Source organism: Erithacus rubecula (assembly GCF_903797595.1).
Source record: "Erithacus rubecula genome assembly, chromosome: 1".
Classification (NCBI taxonomy): Eukaryota; Metazoa; Chordata; class Aves; order Passeriformes; family Muscicapidae; genus Erithacus; species Erithacus rubecula.
In genome coordinates this window covers 18,563,100-18,589,504 of record NC_136658.1, presented here as the reverse complement: position 1 = coordinate 18,589,504, position 26,405 = coordinate 18,563,100, and the positions used below count along the sequence as shown (strand labels likewise).

Genomic DNA, 26,405 nt, shown 5'->3' with positions numbered 1-26,405 from the left:
AATATGCCAGTTTCTAGTAACTGATCAGATATAAGAAACTGCACAGCAAGATCTTTTAGCTAAGCACAGATCCCCGAATTACACTTTTTACAATGTGCTCAAGGTGGTACTAGAACCCTCTCATATATATACACAAACACAAAATTCACCCACAACTCATTGGCATTGTTATAAAGCAGGATTACCAACACATTCTCCTCTTACACTGTACAATCTTGTACAAGAAAAGGAAAAGCAAAAGCATTGCCCAACTCTGAGCTTGTTTTAGAAACTGAAAGGGAAAATAATTTTGTTCACTCTGTTAAGTAATTACTGCTCATTCTTACAAAACTTTCCTATCTCCACCCAATTTTTTGGGTTTCTCCAACAGTATCAACAATTTCTAGGAGGCTGGCTTGCAATTTTTGTAGCCAAGTTAGAAAAGACTAACACAATTTTCTTAAGTAAAAACTCTTTCTTTATGAGTCAGTAAGACTGAAAAAACTAAGATAAAGCTTTAAGTCAAGCACAGAGCTTTTGGATGGGTCCACTCACATTTTTATTAGACTAGCTGAATTAACATCTTGACATGTATTGATACTGTCTGAACAGCTTCCGCCACCCATAATGATGTTGTTTACTGTCATGTGAGTACATACACTCAGCACAAACCACATCTGGAGTCCTGAAACAGAGGCATAATTCTTGGAAACAAACTTTGCTGCTGCCTTGCCATTGTCATTGATATTTCAGTATAATTCAGATCTATCTACTAGTGCATGAAGCTGCTCAAGACAGTAGAAATTCATTACAAGTTCAGGAAATCCAACAGAATCCCTTTCTCTTTGCACATGCCCTCTGCAGGCAGATCCAAATTTATTGATAATGTTATGCAATTGCTGCCTCAGTTACTATAAAATTTGCAAAACAACGGGAAAACATATTTTAAGATAAGAATTACTGCACTGAGGTGCTGAATATTTTAATGGATGAAATATAAGTGAATGTCACACATTGTACAAAGTCATATATCTCTCCTGAAAATCCTAGAAAATGTCATGTCTTAACAATTTCCTTAAATATATATCCATCTATAGATATGTAATTTTATAAATTAATACAGCTGCTGACTTCAAGCTTCCTCTTAACAGGATCTTAAGAGGTATGTGACCCAGCAGAAAAGCTGACAATAAATTTCATATGAACCTGCAATGGTTGGGTCAGAAATATGGAATTTGTGAGCCTCAAAAATAGATATTGTTGTGTATATTTTGTCATCTTCCATATTCCAGTTCCAGCTGGGGACAATTACCCCAAACAGAATACTGACTATGCTGCTCCCATTAACAAAACCAGGGCTAAAAGCAGAGCTACATCAAGGAAATGTGGAAATGTCTGCAAGGCACTTCATTCTACCTTGTGGACCTATATTCTGTTAGAAAGGAGAAATATTTTAAAGGATTTATGCCTTTTAGGACAGGAATAATGACTTATATGTGGAGTCTGCATGTTTTCTTACATTTGCCTAACACCTAAATTACTGTGGGGTTTTGTTTTGGTTTGGTTTGGTTTTTTGTTTTTTGGGTTTTTTTTTGAGCAGGGTCTATACCTGATTGTGTATCTGTACAATTTTTCCTTTAAAATTTTCACAGAAAAAACGATTTTAACACTACCAGAACAAGATCCACATTATGGATCTTCCATTCTCCTGGATCTAATCTCTCTCCCAGGGGATTATATTCCACAGCATTGCTCCTTAATGAATTAGAAAAACATACCTTTTAGAGAGTTACAAATGCCCTTAAATGTCCATTTCTAATCTTTATCTTTCAGCTACAAAACAATTTAAGGTTATGATCAGTCCCTAAATTGGCTGGAAAAGGTTTCTCTTTCCAGGAACCACTAAAACTGACAAGAAAGGAGGAAGCATTAAATTTTATTAGTCTTGGTCTAAGTAGACCACAGTGAATTTTCAAATTCAGGAACCACTTCCTCCACATCCTGCTCAGTAAAAGTCTCACCTACCACTGTTCAGGGAAGCCTGTAAACTCACCTGCTTTCTGTAAAATTCAGATAATTCAAAGCATGAGAGGACCAAAAAGGACTTCTCAGAGCAAAAAATTAATGGTTTTTGTATAGACCTAGTTGTTTTGACTGTGAAAAAAGTGTGGAACACACTGAAGACCATTTTCAGAGTGTGCAGTGGCACTAGGATCACTAGAATATCTAGAGCAGGGGATAGACAACCTTGAGCGTGAATTTTAAAAGTACATTGTTTTTATATGAAGATAACATACTAGGCCAATTTTATCACATATGAGATGTACTAGGAGTATAAAGGTAATTTGAGATTTTTCAGCAATAGGGTCTAGAGGGTTTATATCTCTGGCATATCTCTTGAGAGTATTTTTATTGTCCCTCTACAACACCTTGCTTTTTCTAAAAATCAATATAAAATGTATACTAGAGCTGAGGTCTCTGACTGCCACAATAAAATTTAATCATTTTTCCTAGAATTGAGAACCATTCTGCAATTCTTCCAGTTTCTGCCAGCAACTGATCCCTAAATATGGTGGGGTGGAGGGAGTGTGCTAGCAATCATCTCTGTCTTCATGTCTGCCACACAAGTCACTCTAAAGTAAAGCCAAAAGCACAACTGATGTTTATTGCTTTAGCTCGTGTTCCATACACATTTGGAAAGCACAGTCAAAGCTGCAGTTTAATGCTGTGTTTAATATTTGTGAAATGAAAAAGATTATGCACTCTTTGCTTCCAAAAAATGAGTCCCAAAGGCATACAATCTAACTCTAAATTTCTCAACTAAAAGCCACAGCTCCAATAAACATACTGGTAATTGCATTAAATAAATGTTTGCAGCTTGAAGTACATATTGCTGATAACTTCTTTTACTCCAGTCTTTTCAAAGATGGCATTTTCTGAAGGTTAGAAATGCTTGTCTTGCTATCTGTATTATGTTTCATTCTGCATGTTTAGTTACTGGACATACAGAAATCACAAGCATAGATTTATTGTCAAAAGGAAACTGTCACAACTTCTATTAGCATGAGGGAGATTAAATTTTGACATTATTCCCCTTTGAAATGATCACAAAGGAAGAGTATTCCTCAACATTTGTGCTTTTCCTTCTCCAGACACCCTACAGCAAATGGATGTGCATGTGGTCAGTGCTCTGATGTGCTGTAGAACCAAAGAAAGTGACCTAGCTTCCAGCCATTAACTGTCATGGTTAAAGCTACAAAATCAATATACCTGAAATTCCAGGTGACCTAGAGCTTTCAGTTTTGCAAAAGATTAGGTATAAAAGCATCTCTTAAATGGGAAGTGCAAATCATCTAAGATGATGTTATACCCAGTCCTTTTTATTGCTCTTCCTTAAGATCTCACAGTACCTGAAAAATACTATTCCTCACTACTCCTGCAACAAACATTGTTATGCCTGATGCACAGTATACTACAGAAAATCCTGTATGCCATTCTTAGTGAACTGACTGAAAAGTTACTCATAGGGTGAACCAGTAAACCTGACCCAGCTTAAATGACGATTGTGAACTCAAACACTGGATTGGTGATAGAATTACAAAGAGATCCCAGGAGTACCAACTCATGAAAATGAAAGTTAACCTTTGCCACAGTGATCCTATCAGTCTCTAATATCTTAATTATTTCCTGTCTAACATTTCATTTTTCCAGTTTTTATTCTACAGTTTTCAGCCTAGAGCAGACACCCACAATGGCCTTTGACCACATCAAAAACATGGCAATTTTTACTTCTATGCTCACACATCTTTTCTTTCCCCTTGTTTTACACAAAGTTGACCACCATGGCAATGATGAGGGTAAATTGACTCCTTTCAGGCTAGAAAAGCTTAAAGAAATCAATAGGAAAATTCTTGGGGATTTAACAGATTTCTCAAAAGGTCAAGTCCTGATGAATCAATGTTTTAATAATTCATTCTTCCTTCTCCCTATTCCAGATAATAGCATATTATATATATATATATATATATATATATATATATATATATATATATGTATTTCTTGACATGGTTTAATCTCTTCCATAAAGCAGCTCATGGAATTCCGTTGGTAATGTCTGACATGGAAGTTGGAGGCTAATCTATAACATGTAATACTGGAGTGGATCCCAACAGGAAGAGGCAACATTTTGATATCAATGTTTGTGTCAAAAGGAATCAACCACACAATTCTCAAGACTGTTTCACTGCTTCATCAATTGTGTGCTAAAAGCCTGTTCATTTCCCTCATATTCTACTTTGTATCTGCATCTTCAGGCAAACCATCCCATTTGATCTGTGATGTGTTCTAGTACAGTCTCTCAGTAAAACAAAAATGTCCAAAACAAATATCAGTAAGCAAACTTTTCCAAACAACAAGAACTAGTTGTTCTCTTTGATGGATCTGATAATTCTACTTTCCACTGAAACCATTGACAGCAATCTTAAGCAAAAACAAAGAAACCCTGAGCAGCAACCCAATAAAACAAACAAAAGGTTCCTATTCTCCTCAGTCTCTTCCCATGATTCATTACAACAGCAGGCAAAGCAAAGATGTCTTACCAAGTTCTGTTAAGTAGTTTTTTCCTTCTGCAGGTAAAGGAATGTACTGATTAGAAAAGAGGTTGCTTCCATAACCCAAGACAAAACCTTCTAGCTTGGTGCTTTGGCTTGGTCGAAGATACCTCATGCAAACTGTGTCATCTGTTGCATTGATCTGAACCTTCAGACTCTGCCTTTTCACTGGGGAAGGAGTGAAAAAGAGGAGATCAGAATGCATTATCTCACCATCACATGTTCAATAATGGGACATGACAATATAACAATATAGGGCTGTTTAATTTGCTAATAACATGCAACTGAAAAATTTCTTAAAGGTGACGTCTCCTGGAAACACAATGTATTTTAAAAAGTGAACTAACAGTCATGTAAAGTAGTGGTTGCCAATATGCCTGTTTTTCCACTAGTTTAGCATTATCATTTGCTTTAGCATCTACAATTGCAGAAGTAAAACCATGCATGAAGTAAGTGGAAAAAATGCAAGTATTTTTTCCCTTAAATGCAAGAGTTATAGTTGTATTAGCCATATGTAGGACCCTTAGGAGAAAAATGTACAAATTTTCGGTTTGATTTGTTTTTGCTTCTTAGTAGAAAATATGAAGTTGTAAAATTAAACTAATCAGTTAATCACACTCAAAAATTATCTTAGAGGATAAACAGTAACTAGATTCAAATAAATCTTCCACAATTTTTTTTCCCTATGTTCGGCTGGAAATGTAATTTTGCATTTGGAATCACACCAGGACACCTAACTAACGTAAATACTTTACTCAAAACTACGAAGAAACTATTTTTAAACACTCATTTTTATGCTTTCCAGGGGAACAGCACATAAAGTAAGAAACATCTTGTATATCCATCTGCAAAAATTTAACTTGTAGCAACAGAGAATGACTTCACAACACAATAACTAACTTTTTAGCACAAGTTGGTGTTTTGGCTTCTTCTTGGTGGGGTAAGGGAGGATTGGCTTTTCCCTTTTCCTTCCTTGGTATGTACAATTTTAATACTCCCTTGTTACTGTTAGGCATATCATATTTTCAGAACTGTTGAATTGCTGGCTTTTTCCCAAATTTACAACACCAGCACTGGACTAGTACATTTTGGGTTGTTATTTCTCTTCTCATTCTCAAAATATAAACTTTTATCCCCAGCAGATTTTCAGGCATCTGTCCAATCCTGAGGGCTGAAATTAACTTATCAGGGAAAAAAAGAACTTTTCAGACAATCATTTTACTTCAGGAACTAAATCCTGAAGAAAAACTATGAGTAAATGATAAATAATATATCATGGAAAATAGGGTAGAGCAATACAAAATTCTAAAATTTTCTCTTTCTTTCTTTCTTTCTTTCTTCTTTCCCTTCCTTCCTTCCTTCCTTCCTTCCTTCCTTCCTTCCTTCCTTCCTTCCTTCCTTCCTTCCTTCCTTCCTTCCTTCCTTCCTTCCTTCCTTCCTTCCTTCCTTTCCTCTTCCTTCCTTCACTTCCTGCCTTCCTTCCTCTCCTCCTTCCTTCCTCTCTCTTCCTTCCTCTTCCTTCCCTTCCTTCCTTTCCCTTCCTTCCTTCCCCTCCTCCTCCTTCCTTTCCTGTCCTTCCTTCCGGCCTCCTTCTTCCTTCCTGCCTTCCTGCCTTCTTCCTTCCTTCCTTCCTTCCTTTCCTTCCTTCCTTCCTTCATTCTTCCTTCCTTCCCTCCTTCCTTCCAATTACCTTCCTTCCTTCCTTTCTTTCATTTCCTTCCTTACCTTCCTTCCTTCCTTCCTTCCTACCCTCCCTCACGCACTACCTTCCTTCCTTACCTGCCTCTCTTCCTTCCGTCCTTCCTCCTGAATCCTTCCTTCCTTCCGTCCTTCCTTCCTTCCTTTCCTTTCCTAGCGTTTCCTTTTCTTCTCTTTCTTTCTCTTCCTTTCTTTTTTCTCTTTCTCTTTCTTGTCCCTTATCTTCTTTTCTTTCTTTTCTCTTTCCTTTTCTTCTACTTTCATTTCCTTTCCTTTCTGTTCCACTCCCTTCCTCCTTTCCTTTCCTCCTTCATTTCATCTTCTTTCCTCCTTCCTCTCTCCTTCCTCTTCCTTTCCTTTCCTTTCCTCCTTTCCGTACTTTCCTTCTTCCTTCTTCCTTCCTTCCTTCCTTCCTTCCTTCCTTCATTCCTTTCCTTCCTCCTTCCTTCCTATCATTTACTTTTTCTCTTCCTTTCTTTCTCTTCCTTTCTTTTTCTCTCTTTCTCTTCTTTCCCTTTCTTTCTTTCTTTCTTTCTTTCTTTCTTTCCTTTCTTTCTTTCTTCTTTCTTTCTTTCTTTCTTTCTTCCGTTCTTTTTCTTTCTTTCTTTTTCTTTTCTTTCTTTCTTTCTTCTTTCGTTCTTTCTTTCTTTCTTTCTTCTTTCTTTCTTTTTCTTTCTTTTTCTTTCTTTCTTTCTTTCATCTCTGTCTCTATCTGTTTTTCAGTAACTGCAGACTGATATTCAAAGTTTCTGTTGACAAGTACATACTGATTCTCTGGTATCACCCCAAAATACCCTGCTTTTTTTCGAGAAATATTAATGACTAGAGTTGCCAAGAGACCAAAACCCTCACTTTGTTTTAGTAGATGATTTGAGCATCTGCAGTTGTCTGCACACAGAATGTAAAGCCTTAAGCCAACACTTTATGCCTCTTCCCTTTAGAGAATGAGCATACAAGTAAAATTGATGGAAAACATCTGCCTCCCTTCCTTTATCTAAAGACTGATCAAGAAAAATCATTCAGCCAGGAAACTGTCACAATTTTCCAAAGGCGACTGCCAGGTTCCAGAAGACTGCAAGGCTTCTAGAAAACTCAATTTTCTGTCATTTTCAGCAGTGCAATACATTCATGGGGAAAAGGGAGGCAGTTGCTTCTAACCTCTGTGACATCCTAGCTCATTTATTTTCAGTACACAAGACTGATGTGCAACTGTGAATATTGACAGGGCTCCAGGTAGGACAAACCAGGAAGAAAACACAATAGACTTCAAATATCTCTAATGGGTTTCACAAAGACACTTAGTAAAAACTGGTAACAAAGTTTAGGATTATTTTTTTGACTGACAGTGAGCTACATCTGTTTAAATTATGGGTTCTTCAAAACTCTTAAGCATAATTGAAATTGAAGTCTCCTGGTGTCTATTGAGTATTCATATCTAAGAATAAAATAAGACTTACAGAACTTAATTCAAATACAGTAATTTGATTTCCATAATAAATTTCTTAATCAGTCTCAAACCTGAATTTACAAAAAAAAATGAATGAAGATCTATTTAATTTTAAATATACAATAATTTAAACCATTTCCCCCACAATTGTATCTGCATATCTCTCAGTTCTACTTTACATCAATTTGAAGACTTAATTCTATATCAAGATTATATTTCAGTTTGATGGATAGCATTGTTTATACATAAGCAGTCAATTATAGTGACAGTCTTGATTTTATTAAAGCCTTAAAACTCTCAACGATGTTTCTGCAATTAGAAAGCTTAAATGGGATCCCAAAACAGTAGCAGCTTTGACGTAAGAGCCTTTAGACCTATTTTTTGTATCTAGCATATCAAAACCACCAAGAGAGATTTTAAAATCAAAGACAGTTCTAGCATAAAATAAAAAGGAATCATGTATTTTTATTTTTTTTAAAGAGAATAAGGCAGGAAAGAAGAAAAGGAAAATGTACTTGAAATCTTTTTAAAAAATCCTTGTCCTCACTACCCTGTCTTGACAGGGCAGGTGATTTTCCATTAATTTACTTTTAAGTACAGTGATGGCCTTGATGGCAAAAAGTATTGTAGTGCCCCTGTAGAATTTAGAAAAAATCCATTAAGAAAAAATTATTTAGGTTGGAAAAGTCCATGAAGATCATCAGATTCAACCATAAATCCAGCACTGTCAAGTCCATGACTAAACCACGTCCCCAGGTGCCACATCTACACAACTTTTAAATACCTCCAGGGTATGATCAGTCTGTTCCAATGTTTCATGATCCTTTTGGTGAAGATATTTTTCCTAGTATCCAATCTAAAGTTCCCCTGGCCCAACTTGTGGCCATTTGACTTGTCCTGTCAATTGTTACTTGGGAGAAGAGGCTGACCCCCACCTGGCCCCTCCATCCTCCCTTCAGGCAGCTGTAGAGAGAGATAAGCTCTCCCCTGAGCCTCCTTTTCTCCAGCTCCCTCAGCTCCTCCTCATAAGACTTTAGCTCCAATCCCTTAGCCAGCTTTGTGGCTCTTCTGTGGAAATGCTTAAGCTCCTCAGCATCTTTCTTGCAGAGAGGGACCCAAAATTCAATACAGGATTTAGAGTGCAGCCCTACCTGTGCCAAGTGCAGGGGGGTGATCACTTCCCTGGTTCTGCTTGGCACCATATTGCTGTCAAAGGCTGGGGTTCCACTGGGCTTCTGGCCACCTGGGTACCCCCTGGCTCATGTTCAGCTGCTGGTGACCAGCACACCCAAGTCCCTTCTCATCAGGCAGCTTTGGGTTGTCATGAGCCAGGTCCAGGATCCAGCATTTGGCCTCGTTGAAGGTACACAGTATCCAGAACCTTTCCCTCACCCAGTGAGTGACCTTGTCATAAGAGGAGATCAGGTTAGGCAAGCAGGACTTGTCTTTCCTAAAGCCTGGCCCAAAGAGCAGCAAAAAGCAAGGCAGAAAAATCTCCTTCTTCACTCTACCTCAGCTGCATGTTTTTCAGGGAAAATAACCACTAAAGCAACAACACAGATGCCACACTTCATGTGACTAAACCACATTCCTATTCATGGGCTTTGTGCATTCCAGAAAATGAGAGATGAGCTTTAACTGGTAAAACAATAAATGACCAGTCTCTGGAAGAGTATGAAGAGAAGTAGAGCAACCAAGGACAAGGAGAGCACAATCCTACGTGCTGCACAGACACTGCCAGTCTAGCTAAGGGAGGGCCAGCCTGCAGCAATGTGGATATAAATGACATATAAATTATCCTGGTAAATGGACTGCCCCCAGGAGCATATTAACAATATAGATTTCACTTGTGTGGATCTCACAGTGTTTTGAACAAACTAGGAAAGCATTCTTATTCTGAGTGTCTCTTCTAGTCATCATTCAGATAAACTTTCATTAAATACAGTTGAATGGACAAGAGAGTTCATAGGAACTTAACTGTCATGACACTGTGATAAGAATCTATTTGATTTTGAGAAAATAATTTTGTCATATTAGAGTTTCAGGAGACCTTTTTTCCCTGCATCTCCTTGATAGAAGACTTGAATGATAAAATGGATGCTCTCCAATTTATTTGTGCCAGTTTTTGGCATTTGTTAGTGAAACCCTGGTCTTAAGTATTTGCATTTGTAACTGAATTCTTTTATATTGAGGCCATTTTCAAATGGAAGATTCTGAGATCTATAGCTACCTCTGAAACACAATCTTTCCCTCCGTGCTTGCCAAGAGAAATTCCACACTGATCTGCAAGTATTCTCATCAACAAAAGTCAGCTGATGGCCAAGATCAGCAGGAGAGACTGTGCAAAGCACATATGAAATAAAAGCACGACACTGAGTGCATCAGAGCACTTGGAGTGTTGGAATCATCCTAAGGAAAGGAGTCTGCCTATACTGGGAGAGAATGAAAAACAGCTTGATGAATCAGCTGCATCAGAGGAGAATCAGCCACCACAAACTCTTCAGAAAGAAGAAAATAGCTACCAATGGCATGAAGAATCCAGCTGGGAGCACCATAATTTGGCTAGTTGGAATGTATAGGCAACAGGAGACAAAAAGCAAAACAATACTGAAAGTTTTAATAGCTTAGATGTTACTTTCACTCATACCAGGAATCTACTGTACTCCTTAAATGTTCACGGTCTCTAGTCATCAAATACAGTCCTATATTTTGTTTTTATCCATAGAGTGAGGATCCTTGAACTCTGCCCTACAAAACTAGAGGGTGAAATACAGCTGTAGCATATTACAGCAAATTTGGCTTTGTTGCCAGAATTCCTTTTGCCTTACATTGAAACTGTTTATTTTCCACCATTTCAAAGATTTTAAGGGGCACGAAGGCAAGACCCAGCACTGCCTCCCAGAGTGCTAGACAAATGAAGTGTGCCTTATGAAAATATATTACCACCATCTATTTGTAAGCACTACCTCACTTATTCAAATCATTCACAGCAGTGCTTTGATTTTTCCAAATCTGGTGTCATAGTACCACCAGGCAAGTTTTCAATTATAATCTAAAACTATGGAACTTTTGTTTTCTGCTCTTTTATATTTTTGTATTTATTTTGGCTGCCAAACATGGAGAAATATTGGTTGTTTGGCTGCAACCCAAATATATCTTAAAAAGGGAAACATTTAAAAATAGTTCTGTTTCTATGTACTATAATAAACAAGGCACACTTCTAAAGCAGCCACAACTACAGAATGTAAATCTAAATAATTTAGGGTGGAAGGAACTTCTCTAAGTCATCTAGTTCAACTCCCTGCTCAAAGCAGACCTCAGGTTGCTCAGGGCCACATCCAGCTGAGTCTTGAACACCTCTGAGGACACAGATTCAATAACATCCTTGGGGTAATCTGTTTCAATGCTTAGCATACTTCTGTTTAAAAAAAAAGCCCTAATATCCAACTGGAATTTCCCATATTCCAGTTTGTGTACAGTGCCTCTTGCCAAATTACTCTGCACTTCTGCCCAAAATCTGTCTTTTTATCCTCTGGTCAGATAGCTGAGGACAATGCCTGATCCTTTCTCATGACAGATTACATCAAACACTAAGGTTCCTGGCCATGAAATTCATATTCACAAATACTCTGAATGATGAAAGTAAGTATGAGAGCAACCAAGAATGCCTTTTTAGGGAAGGGTGAGACAACAGCCTTGCATGTAGCTTTGTCACTTGCAAATGAAGTTCCCCAATTATTTTTTTCAAAGTATTATTACGCCTACACAAGTCTAACAATGCTTCAGAAGAACAGGCTGTCAATAGACAGCAGTTAACTGTGCAAAACACAAACAAGCATGAATATCTACAAAAACCTAGCTCTTATGCTCCCAACTTTCACCTTCAAACTACTTTTGTATCAAAGAGGGCAACTTTTCTTAGGTGTACCAACATCCTTAACAGAATGCACACAGCAAATAAAATAGTACACACAGTCATTCCCTCCATATTTATTTCATATCCAGGGCCATTTAAGCAATTTAAATTATAGAAAAAAAATCACTGCTAAAGGAGTATGAGTAGCTGAAATATGCAGTAGGGGAAACTCCTCAATACTGGTGTTCAACTGAAGATAGTGACCTGAAGAGATGCCCAGGGTGTGTCCCACCCATTCCTGTGTCCTTTCTTTCAAGGTCACTGAAACCTTTTCCTCCAGTTGTTATGCACATTTAGTTTTATTAATGCTAATCAGAAATATGCTATAAACTAAATATGTTATAAACTAAATATATACTTCTGAAAGATAATTGTTACAGCATTTCTATCACAAAATTACAAGGCTTTAAAACTTGTTTTGCAAATGCCTCTCTAGTGATTACTACAGTTCAGAACTGAGTTAATAAGCTGTACCCATTAGTACTTTAGGACCAGTTAGGTCAATGCAGAGCTAAAGATGTAGTTATTAGCAATTCCAGCTTCTATGTAGCTGCATAAATCATTGCACAAAGGAAATTTTTCACTCAGAATTTGTCATCTGTTTTGCCTGTTTTCAGGTCATTTGTGAAGTTAGCTGAAATTCCACTTCCATTTTTATCACTATCTCCTTCACACCATCTTCTTTAAACATGCTGGTTTTAAATTATTTTTTGACTTAGTAAAGTACCTGTCGTTATTTTTAGGCTGCAAAGCTGAAAACAGTCTGGATTTAAACTTGGGATCCCTTTTGAGTGGTCCAACCCCCAATTTCAGCTTTCATTCTGCATGTCGTTTTTCGTTATTTATTAAAATAGGAAACAAAACTGAAAACAAAAAAAAAAACCTTGTTGTTTGAAAATAACCAGGCCTGAAGCTCTTATGAAAAAGGGAACAGGAGTTAGACTTCTGAAAACTTCTTTTGTATGATTTACAACCACCTGACCCTATCTCCTCTTCTGGGATTCTGTTTAATTTTTATTTTAAACCTTAGAAAATTCAGCTCCTTTATGGGTCCAGTTAGTAAACTTTGGTGTTTGATGGCAAAAATGTATAAAATTCAACACTAAACAATTCACCATTTTTGGAGGACAGGGACAAAATCAAACCTAACTATTATTTTCAATGCGTAATTCCTTTTGAAACTCCTTCAAGTTGAATAATTTTTGATAGGTAACACTTTTAAAATAAACAGCACGCAAATTTAAAAGACAAGTCAAAAACTACTTGTTAATAAAACAACCTGACACCCTTATTTCAATCTAGATTATGGATCACTTATTTGTAGTAAGACAAAGCTTAATTTTGATCTGATGTCTTTAGGTTCTCCAGGGCCCTGTTCCCCTGGCTTTACTCTCAAAGTTCCATAATTGTTGTTGTTTTATCCAGACTGGCCTGGTATGTACTTTTCTGGATGCAATTTCACCTGGACAGAGCTGATGAGACAGTGACTGCATCTTGCCCAGAAGAGCTGTCTTTCCAATCCTGGCTTCTTCTCCTATCCAAGGAAGCAAGTCCAAGGCAACTCCACCCAGGCTGGGCTATGAAGAAAACTCTGTCCTGGCCAAAAAACCTGACAGATTCTGCATAAATATATTCAATAAAGGCTAGGAGAAGACTGTGGGGAGCAAAGAGAGTCTCACAAATTTTCTAGGTCTAACTCTCTTTTTTTAAGCCTTTAAAGAGCATTAGCCAATGCGACCACTAAAAAAAACAAATGTGGCCTTTAGACATGGCCTGATACAAGGTGGTCATATTTTAGAGCTGATAAGCTGAATAAAATCAGGGACTTTCTTTAACAACCTCTCCTTTGCAGGAAAAATTCAACAAAATACTAAGAACTTGAGCAGGTGAAGAATCCCAATGTTGTTGGACTGGCTCTGCCCATACATTTCAAATGTATTGAAGTAATTGGTATTAAAGACCATAGACCTTAAAGTAGGAAGTTTCTTATAACTCTGTTCACAAGCAGCCAGTGCATTATCACTGCCATTACTGCTCAGTGGCAGGCAGTTTGGCATCATCAGTTCCTTAAGCCACCTTTCATTTACAAGTATCTGCATTTTTTAAGAATTGAAAATCAAAGGCATAATAAAAAAACCACTATCTGGAACTGCAGTCACCTTTGCTTCCATGAGAAGAGTGAGGACATTACAATCCAGGATGTCAGCGTTTCTAACTGAGTGCACAGACAATCTGCTACATGGCTTACTGTGTACTCAGATTTTAGTGAGGGACTCATTTCCTAAAGCCAATTTGGAGTCTGCTCCTTACAAGTGTTCACCATTTATTGCACCATAATACATAATTATTTTTTTTCTGCTCTGTGACTACTAATTTGGGCATCTTCTGAAACATTTTGGGAAGAACTATTCAGAAGAAAAAAAAAATCAAAATAACGAACAGCAAGAAAGTACAAAATCTGCTGTGTTATAATAAGGCAGCTTCAAATGAACAGTTAAAAAACCCTCAAGCAGTAATAAATTGAAATTAGCACGTTTATCTGTATTAATAGAACAAAATAGGTAATCATCTTCTGTGATAAATATTCCCTTATTTGCCATAATCCAAGCAAATGAAAGAGCAAGACCTTAGCTCATATTCTGTAACATTGGCTTAGATTACTTTAAAGCTTTGTTCTACCTCCATCTGTGATTCAGCAAATAAACATGAGTTTTAGAGGCAAAACTGCTTAAAGATAGTAGTATTTAGACAGCTAGGAGGATTTACAAGCTGTAGTAACAGAATAAATGTGAAACCAGCATGTACTTCCAACCCTTCAGTTGTAAATTCATCTATAAATCTCAGAATCTGCAACATATCTAGCTGTGTTTCAAAATCGTCATCTTCTCTATTTTAAATCTGAAGAGATGGATCCCAGTCCTTTTATGCACTAGTTCTCACTCTAAAAAGTTTCTTATCACTAATGGAGGAGAACATAGAGCACTGCAAAACAGACCATCTTGATAAATTCAATGACTAGAGGTACAGAGGATATTACCCAGGAAAGAAGCCAGAGAAAACAGGAGTAATTGAATTTAGAGAAAAAGTGCATAGGTAGATATGAAGACAGCATGCAAATATATAAAAGAAGCAAACAAAGCCCTGAGGAAAAGCAGTGTAAATTAGTTCTGCTCCATATTTGTGAAGTGACAAACTAGCAAGGAAAATAGCTGGAAAACTGATACAGGAAGTTACACTCTGGAACAAACTGTCTCATGAATCAAACAAGGTTGTCAAAATGGATGAGAAGTCCATTCCAGCCCTATGTTTCCTTGAAAAAATTACCATTTTTCCAACTGAAGGCTACTACTTTTGTTCTGCACACCTAAGTATGCACCATAAAGCCTCGAGGAGGGCTGCCCACCTCAGTGCTCTGTGTGAATTCCAGTATCCTACTTCCTCTCTAACATACAGAAAATGAAAATCCAGCAAGGCCTGGCTGGTCTCTTCAGTATACAGATAAACTTAGGAGAATTGCCAGTAAGAAGAAAGATTAATTTGTTATGTGACAAGAGAAAAATATCTCAGTGCAATTGATGGAGTAAAGGCAAGAAAGAGCATCCAGGAAACTGCAAGCTGTTGCTCCTGGCCTCAGTTAGAGGAACAGTCACACCTATGCAGATGATGAACCAGAAGGTGATCTGGACCAGCCAGAGCAGATTTACCAAGGCCAGGCTGTCTGGCAAAGCTTGCTGCCTTCTGCAATGTTATTCCTGGCTTTGCATACAATGGGAAAGTGGTGAATATAATTTACTTGAATTTTGGCACAATTTCCACAGGTATCCTTCCTGTCAGACTGGAGAAATGCCTATGGACTGGATGTCTACACTACAGAGATGGAAAACTGGGCTCAAAGAATAGCAGTCAGTGATTAAAAGTCCAAAAACCCTTTTGATACCTCTTTGAGAACCTGGTTCTTGAGCAACATCCAGTGTAATTCCTATATTCATTTCAGTGAGGGCAAATCTTTTGTGCTTTGTGTGCACTTGGGAAAGAACTTGGGTTGGGGAAACAGAAGCAGATGAGTTGTCCACAATGACCTACTCTGAAATGGAAGAAAAACTAGATGGAGATGCCCATTCAGAAACAGAAAACATTCTGTTTAGAAGTCCCCCCACTGTGCTGGGTACAGTGAAGCAAGAATCTTGGAAATAATATGCAAAAAAAGATGGAAATGGAATGGGATTATCCTTTTTCTGAAGGCACAATGGTTTTCCACTTCCAGCATTGCAACCTGCTAATGATCCCATAAAATACCTGTGTTCTCTGCTCAAAATAACTCCCAAGATATATAGGACTTCAAATAGAACAAGGATTAATAGCTCTGAATGGCACTTGGCAATGGTTCTTGCAATATTCTGTGTTAACTTTGGAATAAATTCCACACTTTTTAGAAGCAGACAGATGATAAAGCAATTAAATATCTGAAGCACACATACGAATTCTTAGGCGGTGCTGTATATCAAATGCTAAACTCAGAAAGTAAAAAAGCTTTGTCAATAACAAAAGCATTACTGAAATATGAAATTCGGTTGTGCTTTGACAACTATGATTTGGGCTCGTCAATGGAGTCAAGTCTATCAACAAAGCTTTTAGCCAGTTACTTCCCTTTGGTTTAGAAAGCTGTTGACACAAACAAACAAACAAACAAACAAAAAACCAAAAAAAATCCAAAATGCAAATTTAAAAAATTGCCCTAGGTTTCCAAAAGAGTACTCAAGATAAAGTAGTTTCACTTATGTTCCTGATCTCCAAACTGAATGTTCTCACACATGTCTATGACACTTGCTGGATACAGTTCAGTCCTACAAGGATAGATTCCAACTGCACATAGTTTTTCCAGCTGGAAAATGTATCTCATCTTGCACCATTAGATGAGACAGATCTCAAGACTGATGACCTGGCTTCTTACTATTACTCTAAAATATATCCAACTAAAACCCCAATAGATAAAGAAAAATCAGAGGTGATCTTTTTAATCATCTTCTACATTGTTCCACATTCTGAGTTTGCAAAGATCAAAGGAATGATTCTGCAATTCAAACACATCCGGAGAAAAGAAGATACAAATTGCAAGTACATCTTTAATTTTTAAAAACACTAATAAATACTTCATAAGTTTTGAATGTATTATTGAATTCCTAGATTTGACCAGAATTCTTTTTCAGCTGTATGAACACATTGTGAATCAGAAGCATTGTTAACTCACCCTAAGAAAACTAAAATATGAAGTAAATGGTTCTAAATCAGTGGATTACAGAAAATAATGGACACCAGGCCTGGTAAGTATATAACATGTAAAATACAATGCCTATGGTTAGCTGAGTACTAAGATAAGTCAAATACTTATTTTTGATACTGAAGGTGTTTCATCCTTTCTCCCACATATTTTCCTTCCTACCCAGGACATGGCAGAGAGTTTATGTTCTCTGACTGTATTTCCTTATCTGTTACATCACCTGCTCTATTTTCACCATGTTGGCTTTTATCTACAGAGATGCAAGAAAGCTGGAGGAAGTAATCTCTCTTTCCAACCTATGTCTATACTTACTTTTTTTAAAAAATAAATTCTCTAGCTGATGCTTCATTGAAAGAAAAATGTCAATAAAGAATACTGTCAGCTACACAAAAGGAAGCCTTATGAAAATTTTGGGGCGAGATAGGGGCATGGACATCTATGCATAAAACCATCAGTTCAGCAATCTTTGTAGGCCTGACTTTGCATTTTCACTTGTACGTCTCTCAGGCATTTATCCAAATGCTCATGGAGAATTTATGGTATGTAGGAAGCTGTGTCTCTCTCATTACTGATCTTGTAACCCAGTGTGCAGCAGATTACATTAATTCCCAAGGAATGCTCTCTGACTTAAGAGTGTATTAAGCACATAAATAATGCTTCATGACTTCAGAGATTTTAAATGAGATGGTCTTCCCCGTGCCAGTTTTCTTTTTGACAACTGACAAGTGTTTTAATAATACAAAAACAAATTATTGGAAAAAGATCCAGAAGGGGCCAGGTCATGGAAAAAATTATTCACAATGCCTGAAGTTCCAACAGGGCATAAATGAGATTATCTATTCCCTATATGTAACTTATCTACATTCTTAATATTATGAGCAACCTCACATTGCCTTCAAAAAATATAATAATAACATATGATCTCCCTTGCTAATTGCTGTAAGTATTTCTGAGTGGAAAGGGAACACAGTAAACATATGTTATTATATTACTGAGAAACTGCTTTCTAAGAATTCATGGCTGTACATTGACAACATACTAATGCTTTTATCAACTGCTATTTGACAATGTTACCAAAATTGTGAGAGTATAGGGGATTGATAAAAGTGTGAAAGAGTAAAACAGATAATTTTTGATGTAATGCATTTACCAAAAATGAGTAAGATCCTACACTGCCTTTTGTGTGTGCACCTGCATGCCTCAGTTACTGGAGAGTCTATATGAAAACACACTCATGACTTGCTTACTTGTGTGCAAGCTAAGTACAGATTTTCCACTAGAGCAAAAATCCCCATATCTGCCAACAATTCAAAAGAAGTTCTTCAGCTAAAATTAATTGCATAATTTGTATCTTAATATTTTTTTAAATCTTTATTCTTTTTATACAGACTTGATTAACAAAAGACATAAATTAACTCCTACTCCATAATACCAACTGAGCCACATCAGAAAGATCAGCTATTAAGGAGCACTGAATAGCCAACACAAGCAAGAAGACAACATTTCTATTAGAATTGTCATGTTTTGTGCTCCTTGTAACTAAACCAAAGAGCAGGAAGGAATGCTGAAGAGATGCAGTGCTTGGCAGATCATAGATAAAAGCTGGCCCTCATGTGTAAGGTAGCAAATGACAAGTGTCACTCAGAAGCAGTTTCATAGTTATGTTCTCACATTAAGTGTCTCTTAATTAGCTCATGACAAAAGAAGGAGATCTATTGATTCAAGCTGAATATGAAACCTCACCACTTTTACCTGAGTCAGCTCTTCATCAAACTAAGGAAATTCATGGCTCTTAAGACTGACTGCAGCCATTCCCCTGGCTGTGAAACAAGCTGCACACTGTGCTATAAATAAAAACTCTGCCCTGCCATTTAATCCAACTGCTTCAGCATTTGTGTGAGCCACAGAATGGAACTCTGCCAAAATGCCCAGGTCAGACAGCAGAGCTTTCTTTCTATTATTTGTATCCCAAAGTTCAGTTTCTTATCAGCTTTCAGACTATTGCACCCATGCCTTTGTTTTCAGTGTGTTTGTGCATGTTGTACAGATACACTGAGATTTCAAAAGAAAAGTGATGAGCGATAAGGTCTGAATGTCTTGTAATTTCCTCAGTGTGCATTTTTCTTGTTCGTGTATAGGCTTGAACAGTGGCAATGAGGTAATCTAAACTGCCAGAAAATATTTTATCTTCAAAGTCAGAAAACTACCTTCTGGGACATTTCAAGTGTATTTTTCAATTTGTATTTTTGAAACAACCATAATTTTATGTATTCTAAAATGACTCCAGACTTTTACATCACAGAAAGAAAAATTAAAGTGAATAATTAATTTAAAGAAGATATTGCAAGCAGCTGGCAAAAGAAGAAATGTCTTTTCCAAATGTGAGTTTAAAAATAATGTTATCCCATATACACAGTCAGTCCTTTAAAACTGGCCAAGTTCCCAAAGTATTAATTATGTAAACTCGTATCAAGCACTCTGTGGCCATTTATAGATTCAAAAATTAATGCCACAACTGCACATGATTGAAAAGAAGCTTTTCCCACTTTATTGAATGGTGCTATTCCTGAGCAGATTTTAAGAATATTGCAAAACCTTAAAACCATATGAAATGCTGAAATAGCACTAAAAATTAATTCCCTCATACTTTGAGAATCCATTTTGGCATCAACTCTTCATCTTGAGAAAGAATATAGAATTACAATTTCTTTTAAAATACATATCCTAGTGTTAGCACATCCCATACACACACAAAATAAATAAAAATCAAACCACATGCAGAGGTTTAGGCACTTCATAAAGCTGGGCTTTATCAAAGAGAATTTATTCACATGGAGCCCTGATGACATGTTAGTTCAAGGTTAACAGGATTTATATAACAGCCAAGGCTACAACTGGCCTAAGAAAAATTGTGAATTGACTCGACTCATTTCTTTTTCTTACAGATGATGCTGCAAATAACAATAAACTATTGCAAAGTGATGGACCTCAACAAGAACTCTAAAGCATTATAGAGAACACAGGTTATATTTTGTCTACCATCCTCTGAACAGGTGCAGTAAACACTCCCCTCCAGACTGGGAGAAAAGTAATTTTACTCTCATAAAAAAGTGCTCCCTACCTCCCTGCCTTTAGGTCTAGAATCTTCATATTAGAGCCTCAACACTTCACCAGTATTTTATTCAGGAGCTCTGAATCAGTGCAGACTCTGTGTGGATATTCTCAGTGCAGCCATCCTTCTCTAACCCTGCCTGGACACCTGCACGCTTTGAGGGCATCACTTCGGTGAAGCCAAAACATTTAATTCTGGAGACCATAACTACAATCACCACTTCATGAACAGTAGAAATTCGCTTGGTGGCTTAAAACCTGAACTATTTTTTCTTCACCTTGGTATGACAGACACTGTTTTGCTCAAGGGGGAGGTTTGGAGCTGATAAAGCCAGAGTAAAATGACACGATTGTCGTGTTTTGAGGGATGGCAGTGCTGGAGAAGTCGGCCCAAGCCTTGCCCACACAAAAGTTTCATTTCATCCATGATGCTGCCAGCAGTCACCTTCACAACCACCATTCTCACAGCACAATAGGGGAAATACATATTTCACAAAGCAAACTAGCATTACATACACGTTGTCCTGTATTGTAGAAAAAGTGATTTTTAATTAAGACCATTTGAGCTAAGGCCTGTCAAGCAAGTCTGAGTATCTGGCCTGTTTCCAGCTGCCCTTTTCCACTTGGGAAGACACTGCAGACTGGGCTGTTTTGCTAATGGCACCTATTTTAGGCTGCAGGCTGTCCAGAACACAAATATCTTCTTCTGTTCCCACCAAGACTCACCATGCCAGTGAGTAGATTCCAACCATCTTCTGTAAGAGGCAGCAGTCAAGAACGCTCCACAGCAACAAATCCACCTTGCTCACAAACAATTTCAAGTCTGCACTTGAATTTCCCCAAGGAAGATAAATCCACTAGGACCTGCATGCACAGTTCTGACTGTGGCAGGTCACTGCTAGCCATTTTTTCCCCCTGGAGCAGAGAGAGGTTTTTGTTTCCACATGCAGTGTGCAGTGCACACCTGGTGAGCCCAAAGAAGACCCAAACCCATTGTCCATGCACTGGATCACCAGCCAAGAGATACACAGACTATACCATCAGCAGGTCTGGCCCCAGAGCAGCAGCAGGATTTAGCCTGCAACTCTCCACTCAAGTGAATTATGTAGCTTGTCCTTCTGGAACACTTAGATCCAAAGATTATATGAAGGATGGCTGGAAAATAAGGTTCAAAAAGAGATACTTGGGAACACGAAAATTAAAATGAAGAGGTGGAAGGCTATATAGATTACCCAGCAGTGAGATCATTTTGGAGGCATTCATATGCAGTGGAATTTAATACTGGCAGAATCCACCCATATGTATCATCACGTTGCACCACTGACAGTGCCAATATAAAAATGGAATTCTGGTATTAGAGATTATCTTTGAATTTGGAAGCCTGACACTCAGTACTGAGTTTTGTATGTTTATGTGCAAGCCTACGACACAACTGTCTGAAAGATAACTTCAGTTGATTAAATGAATTGCTATAATTGTTACATTCTTAAGGGCTGTTTTCACTTGCAGCAAGAATGAGCCAAATTTGCCATGACATATCTAGTGACTGAAAACCCTTGTCACTTTATTACACCAAATAAAGGATCCCTTTTAAATTTCCTGTTGGACTTGTCACTTATGTGTCATTAAAAATAAGAAAAAATATTTCACAAAAAATACTGAATTAATTTTGCACTTCTTTTTCCAGACACAACAAAAAATGAAGTTAAATAATTCAGTTCAAACTGGCCTTTCTTTGTAAGAATGTTTTTCAAAGGTTAATGCATTGTGTATTTTGAAAAATAGTTCCCAGAAAGATGTTTTGTAAACCATGGGGACAGTAATATATAAACCACATGTCATTTCAGTCCTTTTGTGATATTTTGATATGCACACTCAAAACTCCACAACTTTCAGGAGACTTCTCCCTGTCTTACAAATTTTGCCCTGCCACCTTACAGCTACCAAATGGGTGGGTCTGGCAGGAAGGGAGAGAACAGCACAAAAGCTGAAGGTTTGGCTATTGCAATATAATATCTGTGACACACTGAAATAACTCTACATTGTTTTAACTGTTTGACACTAGTAAATGAAAACACATGCTCTGCTTAGTAAGACGTATTACATAACATAGCATAGCCAACAAACTTAGCTAGGAATAAAATTAGTCTATTCCTTTTCTCAAATGTCAAAGTTTGGGAGTCTACTGTAAATACAGCATTCACTCTAAAAGGGATGTCAGTTATAATTACCTTAAGCACAAATATTAGCAAGTAGCTATCTACAGTATCAGACCAAACATATTCAGTTCTTCCAAACAAAGAAACAAACCCTCAGTGCAAAACAATTCTTTTTCCCCCTTATCCCCACTGTTGACAACTGTAGATACAAGGAAGTTTTGGATCTGGTTTTCCCAACAGGAGTCTGGAAATCAGGCTTTTTCATATGGTCCCCTAAGAAATGTCAAGTCCATATTCTTTTTGCCTCAGAAGACAGCAACCAGGGGAAAGCTGAATTAGGATTTCCTGAGCCGTTCCTGGACAGCAGAGGAAGATAGGCCTGAGTCCTGGAAAGTGGAACAAGAATGGACCTGAATTGCACTGTACCTGATGACTAATTCAAATAGTAGGAAACCACAGTGGTCAGAAACATGTCAAAAAATCCCGTGAAAACAAACCAGGAAAACATTCAGACTCTTTTGGTTTTAGTAACTTCCTACAACTAAAATTTTATAAGAAGGGATCAACCAAATTCTTTTCAGCTCTAACAAAGTAAAACAGAACAAAAACATGGACAAAAGCTATCAGAAACAGAGACTGTAGTGAAAAACCACATTTCCATGCCCATCTGTTCTGTTAACTGGAAAGTCAAGTGACAAAAAATCAAAACCATGAAAAGCTGTTTTACCAAACACTGAGAACTTATTCTTCAACTCTTCCTTCAACAACTATATCAGCTCCAACTGGAAAGATGACAGTGAAACACGGTTTATAAGGCAGTACAATCTTGTGGATTGTGTCCTGTTGCTTGTTTATTCTGGATTCTGTGGCTTTGCTTTCTCATCTCTGTCTCAGATCCGGGATGCTCTGCTTACCAACTCATTCTCTAAAGACAAGACGTTTTGTCTGTACTTAATTCCTGTCTAAAAAGACAACACTGAATTCCTTAAGAATGGAACTTTTCTGTTATGCAGAACTGTAAAAATTAGAACATTTTTCCACCCAATGCTGAACTTTAGAATCATATATGCTGGATGACACTGGCATAATGGCATAGTGAGAGAGACAAAAATAAGTGGAAAATCTCTAATTAGAAGAAAACTTCAGGAACTAGACAAAGTCAAACAGACAGCCACTGAAATACTGGATGAAAAGTCATCTGTAATGGTGCCATCATCTCTCACTGATATTCTGTGGTCCCTCTCAAAGTATCCAAAGGCATTGACTGCAGAATTTTCTTAGCAGCTTATCTCCCAGATGAAACACAAGCCTAATTGTTAAAAATACACTGCCTCCATACTAAAACACAATACCCACCAGTCTTCCTTCCCTTCCCAATTATATTGTCTTCACTTATTACTATTATTCCCCCAACAATACCTTAACCTTTGAAATCAAAATAATGAACGAAAGAACGTCAATAAAGAACGCTCTTTTGAGAACAGCAATAATATTTTCTTTTTGACCCGAGTAAAACTCACGTGCATTTGGAAATGAAAGGACAAAAATATATGGGAGAAGGGAGCAGTTTGTGTTCCAGCCTCCTGACCAGCACATTTGCACAAATATCTCTCAAACAGCTCTGGAAGTCACTGTACTGGCTCTGTTCCTTTGCAGCTGCAGGAGGCAAGATGCTCCTTCCACCTTGTACCAGTGAAAGGAAATCCCAGTCCATGAGACATAGGGTCAGTGTGTTTCACCTCTGGGAGAGAAGATTTGAGCACTAGAATTGCAAAGTGCTGGTAAGAAGGGCAGGATTTACTCTGATAACCTGTTCACACAAGTTCCTGCACCACCAGAAAGCGAGTTTGGCTAGATTGCTCTCCTTCAAGTTATGAACTTGATTCCACTGTTCCAAAAGTGGAAAGCATGAGTGACTCTGCAGCCTCAGCTACATGCTCTGGGACTTAAACAGCATAGGAATTCAGTGGAATTTAAGCTTGCACAGCAAGGCAGAGAAGCCCTCTTGAAAGAATACTGCCAGTACATATTTTCATTTTTAAAACCCTTTAAGATCCACATATACTCTTTGCTTACAAAAAAAAAAAAAAAAAAATCAAACAAGACAATGCTGTAGAAGACAATCCTTTCAGCATTTCCAGATCACAGCTAAGTACTAATACACTTGCTTTTTCAATGCAATTCTTTGTAAATAGTAACTGGAGAGGCAGCTACAAACAAAAGATTTAGACTGATGTTTCCACACAGCAAGAGGAGAATCTTAAAAAAAGCTATTTCGCTGAAAAGAAATGAAGTTTCCACCTGCAGCTTTATGCATTTGGCAAACTGAACTTCACTTCTGCAATGTTATTTTAGGACAGAAAAAAATGCATGCCAGAGTTAATCTTGCAGTGGATTAGAAGCTTTGTCTGAATTTCACAGTTAGCATAAACTTAGAGCCACTATTACAGTGGTGAGCAGAAAATCCAGTAAAACCATTTTAAAAAGACAAGTATTGGGAAAGTTCCTTCTCTCAGTATAAGTAATACATGCAAGATTCCTTTCTGGTCAACATAATCCTCTTTTAAGATATTTTTTGATGAAACTAGTCTTAGAGTTAGCTTGACTTGAACTGCATATCTGTTACTTGCAGACTACACACTGTCCCACTGTTACTAGTTTGCAGGAAACTTCACATTGGCTCCAGATAATGAGAGTAAAAGAAAGATAATTTCAAAAGAACATCATCATAGGGAAGAAAGAAAAATAATGAAATTCTGAAAAAAAGAAAAAAAGAAAAAAATGAAAATGTGTGTTTTAAGGAGGGGTGGGGGTGAAAAATCACCTCAACTCCCCAAAATACCTTTAAGTTTCCCTTCTATGAAAAGAATCTCCTAGGAAGCCCTCAAAGTGCTTATTTATTAATAAACATTCTCATAACTAAATCACAGGTTCCTCTAAATGTCAGTGTCTGCAGGAGAATGCAGATGTAAAATGCATTACAAAGCACAGTGGACTCAGGCAAGCACTTCCACAAAGTGAGAGCAATATGTGCCGCACAGAAACAGTTGTGAAATTGCTGCTTTAATGCCAAGGCACTACGAAGTGTTTTACCATCCAGATAGAGAAACATTCTTTTAATTTCATGCTATGACTGTTCTTTCTGCAATCAGCAATAAAATACTATTAAAATGCCAATGTTACATGTGTCATATTACCAAGGAGAAGAAGAGATCACTGCCAGCTTTGCAAATCTACTGTACTTTCAGACTCTGGGAGAAAGGAATAGTTAAACAAATATCCACACAGGTTTGGAGAGCTTTTTCTTCTTGTATAAATTTTAATGAATCATATTTCTCTCCCTCAAAATGCATGCAACCTGACCTACACTAGTCAATTCCTACTGCATTGTTAAGGACAGATATAAAGGGAAAGTATACAAGTTCTTTCAAAGGCGGAACTGAAGTCTTCCATCAGCGACACAGGGTGCTTCCAAGTCACATTGTCTTTAAGATATCAAACCACAGACCTGCACACTGCTGTCCAAATCACTATAAAATCATTAAATACAGTAACCTTGTGTCATGTCACTAGAGTCACAAGATAGCATGAAAACTTTTCAGCTTATTTTATGCAAGAGCTTTAAGGCTCTGTTATACCTGGACTTTGCTCTTTTCCCTGACCTTCGTTAATCTTTTCTATTACCTTTAATCATTCCTAACATGCTGAAAGCAAATTTCCATAACAAAACACAGGCATTAAAAACCCCAAAGCCCCACAGCAGAAAAACAAACAAACCCCCAGAAAGTTGTTCTTAGCTACTTGCCTCTTGGCAATTTCTGAGTATTTCCCAGGTTTAGTGCAATATATCCACAGAAAAGAAGGCAGACAAATCTTGACATCATGGTCACAAACCCAACCTCGCTCTGGGAATGGCTCTGACAGGTATCACACAGAAGTACTGCAGCTGCATTTAAGTGAACCGTTCTCCCTGTGACAGGAGGCAGCAACACTTTGACACAAGCTTAGTTTACACAGTGGGAGGAGACAGGATGACATCATTCACTCCCACTGCAAAACGAGAATTAGCATAAAAAAATATTATCAGGCTCCCACTTCAATAATCTTCTGGGATTTGTTACAAGATCTTTTCCACCACTAATAGTAAGTCATTACCATTTTATTACTTACATTTTATGAAAATAAAATAATGAATATCAAACTTTCT

General features: G+C 37.4%; 1 protein-coding gene across 35 annotated transcripts in view; it reads right to left on the bottom strand.

Annotated features, from left to right (window-relative positions):
* Positions 1–26,194, bottom strand: part of ABI3BP (ABI family member 3 binding protein) — a gene marked incomplete at its 3' end in the record, with an annotated part of 130,275 nt that extends 104,081 nt beyond the window's left edge. For all 35 annotated transcript variants that reach the window (XM_079302282.1, XM_079302286.1, XM_079302291.1 and 32 more), the window contains exons 1-2: positions 26,004–26,194; positions 4,578–4,757 (exon numbers count right to left, since the gene is read on the bottom strand). In XM_079302282.1, coding sequence (XP_079158408.1) covers positions 4,578–4,757; positions 26,004–26,082 — 259 coding nt within the window. In that variant the 5' untranslated portion in view covers positions 26,083–26,194. The remainder of the gene's footprint in view (positions 1–4,577; positions 4,758–26,003) is intronic.
* Positions 26,195–26,405: the final 211 nt, after the last annotated feature.